Raw genomic sequence first — 12,260 nt, forward strand, 5'->3', positions numbered from 1 at the left:
GACTGTGGTCAAGAACATCAAATCTTTTTGCAGGCTGAGAGTAGGGCTGTCAGAATGGCTTGCGGTGCTGTGAAGTGCTCTAGTTGCTGCTTGCTTCAGGCATATATATTGACACCAGCAAACTTGCTTTGTTTGACGACGACTAGTTCATAGATTTGAGAAATTCTGTGTCCCTTTCCCCTGGCTTCTCTGGGGATAGTTTTTAAGCCTAATACACAAACTAGTCATCTGTGCTGCTGCCACTTAATTCTGTATGGCATGATACACCAAACATCATATGTTTTATTGCACTCTGTGCCAATTTTTATTGCAGAAATGCTGCTTGTATTGCTTAGGCAGGAAATTCTGCTAAGGAAGATTCCCATTGACTCCAGTGGATCCTGGGCTAAGGTTTTATGCAAGTCAGAATTCTGGTGCGTGTTGGTAGAAAAGGAATTCAGTCTGTGGGTTGAAAGCAATTAGGAGCTTCATTCTGGGCTAGTGCAAAACACCTCCTACAATCATTATTCATAGCTGTGAATGTCTTCATGTGAAGGGCTTTAGTGTGACTAGCGTGAGCACTAGGATCCGCACTTGGTAGTTAAGAGTGAGACTTCTGTTCTAGATTTATCTTCTGTCTGATGTGAAGAAGCAAACTGAGCCTGCATTTGCTATGTGAGTGGTCTGACTACGAGCCTCTGAAAAATCTGGGATTGAGCTGGGAATGGGTACTCTCAATTCCTGTTAAAATGTTCTGTGTTTATATATAGCACTTAGTACTTCTCATGAGAGAATCACCACAACCCAAAACTTGACTGGGGAACTCAGATTCCAGTTCTTTGCCTGCAGCTCTTCTCTCTCCCTTTTTCTTCTTTTGTTCTGCAGGGCTCAAGTTTCACAGATATGTTCTGGGATCCTTTGTAGGAATGGTCTTGAAGAAGAGACGGGTAAGGATGCCATTATTTGAATAAAAAGTCCTGGTCTCCTCAGATGCTGAGTATCACTATGAATCTACTGAGCAGGCTATTATCTGTAAAGTGTTAAGGGTAAAATAAACTCAGCCTGTCAGATGGTCTGAGATAATCAGAGTAAAGTTGTCCAAGAAACTAGGTGGAAACCAGCCAGATGGCAGCTGTAGATATAAACAAAGATAGACCTGGGAATAGGCTGGATATGATCCAAGTGCTTTTAGTAGCCTATGCTACCAAGTGCCATGTCAGGCTGCGTCAGTCTGTATAGACACAGACAACCAGGCAGTTATATGACTTCACCTTGTGAGAGAGCATAGTTGAGTAAGGTTGAAGGAGAAGTACAAGATACAAAGCGAAGGGTAGTCCCACTGCATGTGACAGCGGGAAGGAACTGGTCACAACTTGATGATCTTAGGTGAGGGTACCTGGAAGGCAAATGCAGGAACTGAAATCTTAAAACAAGCGAGATTGAGAAAAATGATGTAACCTAGTTACATGAAACATTTGAAGACTCATTTTCTTGGAAAGTGGTAGTCTTTAAGAAGAGTAGAAGACTTTTCTGTATTGCTTACCTGGACTTGCTCATAAAAAACTTTGGAACTAGAATTACATTGTTTCACACCATCCCTTGGGGCAAGGAGTGTCACTAGTGAACTGGCAGGCATGAAACTGTTGGAATGGGATGCCAAAGGGATGGGAAATGTATCCAAGCTTATTCAGTGATATTTATTTCAATTTTGGCTATGTTTCTTATATGACTTTTTCTGCTTGGTCTATGGAGATTTTTACCTTTTGAATTGAGAAAATTCACCTCTAACTACAGAAAATCATTAAAAATGTATTGATGTATTCTCTTTTTCAGATGTCAAGAAGCTGAATAAAGAGCTACTCTCTCTCAACTGTTGTGTACAGTATTGAGAGCGTGCCAAAACCACACACAACTCTGGGCTCCCTGGCGTTGTATCTACTTTTTTTTTTTCTTTCGTGTCTTTGTTTTTTTTTTTTAAACTGATTACAGACTGAGTTACTTGTGACCTTTTCTATACTAGGCTAATGGTTAGAGCGCTTGCCCATAAAAGGCCTCCAAAGAATCCTTTACAGTTGCATATTGATGTAAGTTCCTAGATGACATGAACCACTGTAACCAGTAGGCCATTTTAGAAAAGAAGAAGCCCTATGGGATCCTTTAAAGCATACTGGAAGATATATTGCTTCAGCAGCCCAACCAAGATCATGAATGCTTAAAGGTGCATGATTCAGTCACCTATGATCTGGAGAGGATTTTAGATACATTTTTCACAGCATTTCTGGAGGAACTTACACGCTCAGGGAGCCTTAGCACCAGGAGGTAACTTCATATGTTGAGTGCTGGATTTAGCCCTAAACACTGCTAAGATAATGGCTGATAATGCAGTTTATGGGCTTTTGCAATATGGGAACTGAACTCAAATTAAGAAGTAACTTCTACATTCAAGCTGTACGTGATATTAATGGGCACAGATCCAAATATAGGAAGATTAATTTTCCTCAGGGACATAACCGTCTTGTTAGCTCCACATCAGCTTTGTGGTGAAATGCTAGAGTGGTCCTGATACTTTGCTCAAGGTAAAGAAGTGAGACTTCCTCAGGGTGGAAGTAGCAAGTCAAAATAAATCAGACTGATTTTTTAAATGGGTCTGGGCCTGTATGAACAATTTTTGTTACTGCGATGCAGCAGCCTCTTTTTCACCACGCAGTTGACTTTGATTCCTTTATATTTTATTTTTAACCCCCTTAATAAGGTTCTTTTTTTTTTTATGGAAACCAATTGCATTTGTCAGACAGTTTGGGCTGGAAGTTGTGCTTGTGATTTTTCTAAATTTTTAGCTCCTCTAAACACAGCATTGCATCTTTGTTACTCGATTCAGTGATTCTCTGTGGGCTACAAAGCAGAGCAATGCCTTGGAGGCTCTGCTTCATTTGTTGAAAGCTGCAGGTTGAAGAGGTGGTATTCCTTGGGGCTGCAGAAGCAGGACCCCAGCCAGCATTCCTGGCCAGCATGTAGGAGGTGTTATGTGGTCTGCTTCCATGTTCTCCCTTTGGCTGCCAGCCTTTTTAAGAAGCTTTACTGCCTAAGAGTCACTGCAGATGGAATTAGCCCTGAACCCCCTTTTCGGTATGTTTAGCTTCAGCATAGAAGATTAAAATAAATACCACCTTTGAAGAGCGAGTATGATAAATTTTATCCAAGAATTCAGGGAAAGATTATAGCTGCTTGGAAATGTAGCTACTTCAAGGAAATTTTATATGTGCTGCTCTGCTTCTCTTACTGCAAGCCTCTTAAAGTGTGATTTTAAGAGCCTTGGATCTTATCAGCATTCTGTGCTTTGATATGGTGCCTCTTCCTGCAATGTCTGAAGGCTAGTATATTCAAATACTAACTGGTTTTGACTCCATCTAGCTCTGAATGGAAGCATTTGGTGAAGGGGAAGAAAAGGGAAATGCCAGGTTTTCTGCTGTGGTGTTGTAATTAACTGCAGACATGCAGAAGGTACTAGTGCTTCATAGCCTTCTTCGGAGCAGAGACCGAATTGCAAAGATACTAGCAAACTTGAAAGAGCGATTGGGTTCTTAAGTGAATTAGCCATTTGTTTTTAGTTTAACTGAGTTGCTGGGAGGCCGTGCAGCAGAAATTGTGGAACACTGAAAGATTTTGTATATCTCAAAACACTAATTCCTGACAGAAATGCTTAGCTTGGAAGCATAGGGATGCAGATTTTTTTTTAAAAGCCAGCTTCTGCCAGTTAATTGTAAACTTAAGCTCCCAGTGCTCTTTATGAATTTTACTTATTCCCTGAGAAAAAAAAAAGTTACAATTTTAGTTCACTTGCCTGTAACAAAATTAGTTGACTGCACCCTAGACAGATCCTTTACTCTTTCGTTAAGAGTCAGGTCAGTAAATGTTGTCCTTTTATCTGGTCTTTTATAAACTATTTAAGGTATTTGCAACTGGTTGCTAGATCATTTCAGATCCTCTGAGCCAGATTAATTAAGATGTCAATCTCAATGCTTTTGAATATGTTTAGCTATTGTTTGCTTTCACTGATATCAGACTTGGGACCAGCAGATCACTCTGTCTGTCACAGCTTTTTCAATCAGCTCTTCTATAATGTGTTTTATCTTGTCATTTTCATGTTGCTGTCAATGAGCTACATTCTAAAATATGAGGAATTAGACTTCTCTGGGCCACTAATGAGTAAAATCACATGAGCATAAATGGCCGTCAGTTTGCAATCACAAGTGTTGAGGTGGAGGGAAGAGGTTGGTGTTGCAGATTTTGTGAGATGTGTGCAAATACATGTGCTTTACTACTGAGAAAGGCTTGGAGAGAACAAAACTTCAATGGATTCTCTATCCAAGTCATATATGAGCAAAGGTGGCAAAGTGTAATTATTAGGCATATCAAAACCTAGACATCAAAACTTTTACTCATGTTCTGCATGTGCATTTTAAATACTCAGTAAGTGCTCCTAGTAGTCATTGAAGTGCTGTCTTAGAACAATGTAAAAGAACTGGATATAAACCCTCTCAGTAGGAGAAGAAAACTGTTGTAATCGGAGACAAAAATATAGAAGCTGTGCTGTAAACGTGAGACCTGCTTAGTTCTCTGAAAGAATCATTTAACGGCAAATCTCTGAAAGGTTTTGGCCTGGACGTAGCAAATGACAGAGAAGCCCTGCTGTAACCCTGAGTAAAGTGGAAAGGAGAGGTTGAGGAAAGATTTATGATATGTCCTCTTCTCAACATTTTCCTTTGAGCCACCTTGGGTTAGTCCCTCCATAGGGTCCTACTCTTTTCAATCCCTTTCTGAGACCCCAGAAGGAGGCCTCTAGCTCTCGCCTTAAACCTAGGATAATAAGCCAGTCTTGGCCTGGAGCCAGGCACTGGCCATCCCCACATTTAGATCCTGAAGTTCCTCACTGTGGTAGGGAAATGCAACATCTGATGCAGGAAACCTATAGCAGAGTTCAGACGTAAACTGAAGCAGATGTTATTTCACCTTAATACCATTGCAAAGGCCACTTTTTGTAGGGGAGGGGAGGAAAACAGGTGACAGAGAAGTAAATGTGGGCAGTGGATGCGAGGGGGAAAGCAATCATGTTCTCAGGCGATCTTAGCATTATTTGAATAATGTGCAAAACTACTTGTTTTCCATGGTACTTTAAGGGCTTGGGGCCACTGTTTTTATGGTTGTTTTTTTTTCCTTTGCAAGTATGTCATGGAATGAAAGTCTTGCTAACAAGTTTAAATTGGCTTAGGTAAAGACTCACACTGAATTCCAAGTTAAATCCTTAGCTTAGGTATCGAGCGTCTGTCCCAGCCCACGCTGTGATCCGATTGTTCAATTAACTAAGCAGAAACGGTATGTGACAGAGATGGGTTACAAGTACTCAAAGCAAGTGCTGAGGGTATGAGTCTCAGCGTTCCCTTGGGTGAAATGGGCTTGTTGTTTTATGCAGTCTGACTACCGTTACCTTGTACACATGAAAGTTAAATTCATTGAATAGAGTGTTACATACTGTGAGTATCTTTTATTTCTGTTATCACAGGAGCAGGGTGTGCTAAATTGAGCAAATTGACCAAATCATTACTTAATCATGTGTTTAATTCCTTGTTATGGATTTTCCCCAGGAGTAGTGATTATGCCCTTTCAAATACATTGCTGTTGTATTTTCCTGTAACTATTTATTCCTTCTTTTTCACTATTCAGTTGATACATGTTACATTATTATATTTAAATTGAGCTGAGCTTACAAGTAGTCAGGTCAGGCTAAAAATAATGTTGCATTATGTAATTGATATGTTTGTTAAAATAATTTTTTAGGGAAACTTGTATGAAGTGTTTTGCAAGTCATGAAGAAATGAGAGAAGTACAGGAGAGTGCCTACTTCATCTGCGTTAGAGCTACAAATCCTTACAGTGGCCAAAACATAGTGGTCAAAAAACACCTAGTTTAATCTCAAATACTATTTTTTCAGTTAGGCTTTGTCCCATGTACTGTTTCTATTTCTCCATTCTCCCTGTCCTGTGATGTCCACTGTTCCTCTCAGATCTCTCTTTATAACTAATTCCCTCAACTAACCTAATAATTGACTTCAATGGGACGTGAGGGCATGCTCAAGGGCTCTCCTGAACAAGGATGCTCTAGTTAATCAGGATTGAAATTATCTGTAGAGCAAATAACATTTATGAGGAATTTTCTGAGTTACAAATAAATGCAAGAACAATTTGTTGATGTTCATTCTGTCACAAATAACTTTATTCATAGATTGTTCAATCAGCTAGATGAACCTCCCTCATACCTGGTGTGGAAATAACACTATTTGCATATTCATTTAGGAGCTTTTGTTGGCATGCCCCAGTGCAGTAATTATACTCTGCAAACCAGTGTTGAACACTGAAACAAAGATACGGTTTTATTCTTTTCTTAGTCTCAATGCTTTTGGTTCTTTTTGACTATCTCTGTACTAGAAAATTAAACATCGAAACTAGTCGCTAGAGTGGTTTTGGCCTGCACCAGCTAGCCAGGGGGTTTCCAGACACAGTTTAGGGGTTTTTGATGGGAGCATTCTCAATATATAGTCTGTGTGCACCTCTCCTCACTGGAAGGTAATGAAATTTAATGGTGTTATTCAGATCTGTGCCAGCTGGCCTCAGCAGCAGAAAAAGGTGCTGGGCAGGTTTAGCCTAGCAGTGTAGGTTCACCAAACTGTAGTGGGGTAAACAAAAGTCCTTATGTTCCTTAAAGTAAAGGACTGTAATTTTGTCTGTTCACTAAGCAGGTGCCACAAAGGAGCTTTTTTGAGTTGAATTGCAAATGTATGGAAGGGTCCTACAGACTCCTTTACTAAAAAGAGACTTTTTAAAAAAATACTTGCACAGGAATTCCCCACAGGGTAGCTGAAAGTCAAATGTAACTACCATTAGAGGCACTGTTGTATGCCATTAATACCTGGGTTTTTTTTTTTTTCAAAATGGACTGACATATATTACTACAGTTTGGTCCTTTTTAAAGGCTTTTTGTTGTCTAGACAATAACCCTCACACATTCCCTCAATTTGAGATAAAAGCCATTTATTATCTCAGACATCACATGTAAGTGATCTTGCTAGTGCCATCACATATGCACTTCACAGCCTGTGACTGCATCCAAGCAGTGGCATACACATAAATCACCTGAGACATAGCATAATTTATTCCACCTAGACTAAGTTACAGTGATAGCTCCATGAATCTTCAAGCACATGGCTGAAGCACCTCTATTTTAGAGAGACTCTGAACTTCTTACAGCCTTCCAGGTGTTCCCAGGCAATCCTTCCAGCCCTTGTGTGCAGATGGCTAATTTCACTGCCAGTCTTTCAGCAGGTCAGTTGAGTCCGCTTCATTGTCAGTAAACATAAGGGAAGCACTGGAGTTGTTTGGGAACTGAAATGTTTCACAGACTGTGATTTCACCAAGAAAGATGTCATCAAAAATTAAATTATTACAAATATTCATTTTAAGTGATAGTGTTTGGTTTTATTCTTGCTAAAAAGTTGGGTTTGCCAAACAAAGACACAGACTGAAAAATAAATCTCTAAAATGGCCACATCAACAAGAACAAGCTTTTCAAAATTTCTGTGAAAATACTGTCAATTTTGTCCAGTTCTGATGCAAAAGGACAGATGAGCAAAACAGCCAATGGATGGGGATGTGCAAGCCCTGTTTTAATAAACTTTGGTTACTTATTCTAATAACAGAATTTTAAGTGAGGGATTGCATCAGCTTGCAGACTTACAGATCTAATACTGGTGATAGAGAAGGATAACCTTCAAAATGTAAGAAAAGGAAGATGTCTGAATTGAGCACAAGTCTTGTTGTGCTCTGCAGTCACCTTTGATTAGGTCAAGGAATGTAATTATTTAACCCTGTATACTTTTTGTGACTTGTAGAGTACTGATTTTTTTTTTTAAGCCTCTACATGGCTGTGCTTGTTTATTGAATGTTCTGGCACTGACCGCTCCTGAGCCTATGTTTAGACACATAAGCAGTGACTTTAAACAGAAGTGTATGCCTCATATGCTTGGCTGAATCAAAACTCAGATAAATGTGAGACTAAGCTTGTACAAACAACACACATTTATAGATCAGTTGCCAGACTTTTGAACTGCCTGATACTATCCAATATAAAAGTATTGATATTTGCACAGCTTTATAGTTAGACACTAACTCCATGGAAGTATCAAGCATGAACCTCTGTTGGTTTTAGGAGGAATTAGGTGTTTGTAGATCTGGCCTGATGAATAGATCTAGAATATCCAGTGTACAGGATACTGCAGCTATCAACCCTAGATGTTAATAACAGAAGCAAATTTAAATTTGGAGGAGGTAAGGACTGATAAACCATAGGATAGCGTTCTGTTTAAAGATTGCATCCTTAAGTGAGGCTGGAAAAAATAATTAATCAGCTTTTATAGCAAAGATATTTACAACAGAGAAATGGAGTATCTTGGTAAGTCAAATTTTTGGGGACGTTTGTATATACAACACAAAATTGGAGAAAAGGAACTTAAAAATCATGTAATGTCAAGATGTGTGATAGATACGACATGATAAAGTGTGGTTATAAGAGTGACCTCAGCTGGAGCTAACGTTTCCTAATCTGAACTGAATAGCAAGCATAGCCTAACTTACTGTTGCAGCATGTTGAAAGATACATTGGTTTCCATCTGGGAAGCTGCAGTGGTGGCACTTTTTTAAAGATTTCCTTCTAACAAGAAGCAATTTTGCAGCCTCAACTACGGTGGAAATTATCAATGTGAAACACTGCTTTACCTTTACTTAAATGATATATTATGCAAACTGAAAACCACAATTTAAGGAAACAATTAAAATCAGCTTTTCCCATCCTTGAATGGGAAGTGTTAAGGAAAAAAAAATCAACCCTGAAGACTGTTGACTTCAAGCTGTTAAAGGAAAAAAGCTCTTTACCTTCCTCTATTTCAGGACTCCCTGAATTAGCATTTGCCAATAAAGACATGCCTTGTATAGGATCCTTAATATGAGGCCCATATAAAGCTCAGAACAAGTAATTAATGTTATACTCTTACTGAAAACCTTTGTGAAGATGGTCAGTACTATTGAAGAGGTAAAGCCAATAGTGAACAAATTACTTCCGAGCTGAACTGAAAGCAGACTCTTACTTTGACCAAAAGCGCTACACCTGCTTTACGTTTATCAGCTTCTGTGCAATGCAGAGCTCCAAGATAAATGAGTTTTCTGCTTGAAGGAGGCATTGGAGATACTGATACTGCTGGGATTGCACAGGCCTTTCCTCTCTCTTCCTTGAGGAAGCCTCTCTGCACATTATACAAAGCTGTCACCTAAATCAGGCTCTGTTCTTTCTGAGCAGAAAAGTTTGGAAGATAGGTGAAAGTGGAACATAGGCAAAAGCCACTCAGTTTCAAGAAAGTAGTACCTTGTCTGAGACATATTTCTTTTTGCCTCAGGATTTTAAACATCCTGAGGAATGGATATTTTGGAATCTACGTGGCTTGGAAGCAGCCGGGGCCTCAAGAATGCTCCTTATGTTTTTCCATACCGATTTATTAATCTCAAACTTTAAAACTCAGAAGATGGCAAGTGCTTCTACAGTTGAGAAAATAGGGGCATCACAGGTGGTGACAATACTATGCCCCACTTCAGGAACACGTTGTATGCAATCATCCATCTTCATTGTGTATTTTGGTAATTTTAAGCATATGTTTATATCATGTTCCCTTCATATGCTTTCTTGATCATCTGTACATTGAAGATTAGCTTTTGGTCTTCTACTTTTTAACTAGCAACTCAAAATCATGGGTTGGCATTCATGCAAAGAAGGATATGTTTGACATCTGGAAAAACCTGCTAGCTGGAATTGTATTGCAACATAGCAATGTCTAGGGACTTCTTGGAATCTTTGTCGTTGCCTGTTCTGTATCAGATATACTCTCGTGCTGCTGTTCCTGCCTGGGATATGAGCCTGGATTAAGTGATGTCTTAAGGGCCATCCTTGAGGAAAATCAGGTGTATTTCCTCTATTCAGAAAAAAAGTAAATCAAGTGAAAGTTTTTTATTATTTTGATTCATATTTTTGTGAATACAACTTCCTGTGTTTTCTTATGAGTTTCTTTATTGTGAGGTCTCCTGCTACTATGTCTTGAACACGCAGTGTGACTTGGTGACTGGCAGTTTATATGCCTAGCCTTTTTTTCTGATTCTATTTAGACTCTGTGTCTGTCTATTCAGTTTACTGATCAATTAACTGAAGTTGTGTGTTACTATCAAAAATGAACACCAATGATATGAATGTTTGGGGGTGGGGTGTAAACCTGGGCTCTGTCAGCTTAAGACAGTGGAGTCAAGGCTGTTAATCAACTCCTGTTATCGCTTAATCCTTCCTGCATAATGGGATAGGGGACAAGAAGAGGAAATTGGGTGCATTGGTATCCTGTGTTCTAGGAAATATTTTTAACTGCCGAACTAAGAATGCATGTCTTTGTTTAGGACTGTGTTTCTTATTTAAGACTTATTATTTAGGGTTGTTTTTATGTTGGCTTTATTTAGGGCTGGGTACCAAATCCTCTTTAATAGACACTGACAGTAGAGTTTATGAGATAGTTGTTTGCATATAATCATCTGGTCTTTGGGCTGCCCTCTGTTTACTAAAATTATAATTCACTGTGTCTCCCACTGGACATAAATTTGTATAGAGAGGTACGGCCGTAAGCACTGAAAACATGGTAAAAGAGCTGGTAATAAAAAATGTCTTTGGATTGAATTAACATACATCAGTTCTCTTTAAATTTTGTGAGAACAAAAGTGTGTCTATAATTAAGATGTTCAATTTGCAGACTAAACTGTGAGGCACAATGGGTGAAGAAAACTGAGCTGAAGACAAATTGAAGTAAGACACTCAGAAATTTACATGAAGATGACACCTCGAATTTCTTTAACAAAAGAAAAGGAAGGATCAGGAACTTGGGATCCAAAATATTGTAGAAAAGGTCTCCAAATCTTTTTAAGTGAATAAACCTCCCAAAAAGGATTTGGGAAGTACAAAGCATGCCTTCCAACAATCCAAGAAGGGCTGAGTATTTAAGGTAAAATATACCTTGGAGGTCAGAAAGTGAGTGGATAATGGGAATCATAAGTAGTCCAACTGAGTTAGACATTCAAAGGGAATTAAAACAAATGGTGAAAGATTTTTTTGCTCAGTAAATAAGGGATAATGACCTTTTACATACTATGTTAAAATAGTATGAAGAAGGAGAAATAATACAGGGAAATAACAGAGCAAGACAATTGTGCTGAAATAATATACAAGTGTATGAGTGAAGTCATGAGGACAGAATATCTACCCATGAGCAAGAATTGCAGATAAGTTTATTACTGATAAAGAAATGTAGTTTCTTAATTAGAAGACCTCAGTATAAGTTTAATTGATGAAAGTCAAAACTTGTGGGTCCTGATAGTGGAGAAAGTATAATTTGGATGCTGTGATAGCGTTGTGAAACAAGAAGCAAGCAATGTGGCTTCATGGAGAGCTGTGCAAACTTGGAGGGAGGACTGTCCGCCACAGGTAGAAAATGAAGAAGACATTTGCAAGAATGATAAAGGCACCACTAAAACTGGCATAGAAAGTAATAGAAAAATAATGAATTGAATGGGCTGAAACTAATCAGTTGTTAAAAGGATCTTCTAACTGGACAAGGGTAAAAAGGAAAGGAAATGAGAAAAAAGGTCCATTAATTTTTAAGAAACTAATGACTCAGAAAAATAGCTGAGAATTCAGGATCTCTAAAAAAAAAAAAAAAGAAAAAAAAGAAAAAAAAAAGAAAATGAGGATGTTGAACTCCATAAAAACAGCTCTTGATTAAAATCAGCTTTTCTTATTTCTCTGTTTCAAAGAGAAAAATGGGGATATAAAATAGTCAACAAATGAGAACACAAATAAATAATTTTCAAAGTAGCTTAGAGGCTATAAGCAATAAAATGACTGAGGCATATCTGTTTGGATTTGAATGGGCGGATATTGCTGCTTGTATGTGTACCACCTCTGATTGAGAAGCTCTGTAATTGCACCAGGATCATGTACCTGAGCTAAAAAGCTCTGCTGGGACACGAGCTGCACGTTGAAAAGGTGATATGTTATTGGAAAGCTTCCCTCTGGCACTTGCAATTCAAAGTAACATCCACTGTGTATCTGATCCAGACTGATTTACACAGACTCTGAGGCCTATTTGAAAC

At 38.6% G+C, this 12,260-nt stretch overlaps 1 protein-coding gene across 2 annotated transcripts in view; it reads left to right on the forward strand.

Annotated features, from left to right (window-relative positions):
* The window catches only part of GABRA4 (gamma-aminobutyric acid type A receptor subunit alpha4), a 65,520-nt gene extending 53,745 nt beyond the window's left edge, over window positions 1-11,775 (forward strand). The window contains exons 10-11 of one of the 2 annotated variants that reach the window (XM_068942974.1): window positions 865-926; window positions 1,813-11,775. In XM_068942974.1, coding sequence (XP_068799075.1) covers window positions 865-926; window positions 1,813-1,827 — 77 coding nt within the window. In that variant the 3' untranslated portion in view covers window positions 1,828-11,775. Of the gene's footprint in view, window positions 1-864; window positions 1,649-1,812 lie in introns of those variants that run through there. The other variant, XM_068942973.1, reaches the window with a different exon arrangement.
* The last annotated feature ends 485 nt before the right edge of the window (window positions 11,776-12,260 follow it).

Source organism: Struthio camelus, chromosome 4, assembly GCF_040807025.1.
Source record: "Struthio camelus isolate bStrCam1 chromosome 4, bStrCam1.hap1, whole genome shotgun sequence".
Lineage (NCBI taxonomy): Eukaryota > Metazoa > Chordata > Aves > Struthioniformes > Struthionidae > Struthio > Struthio camelus.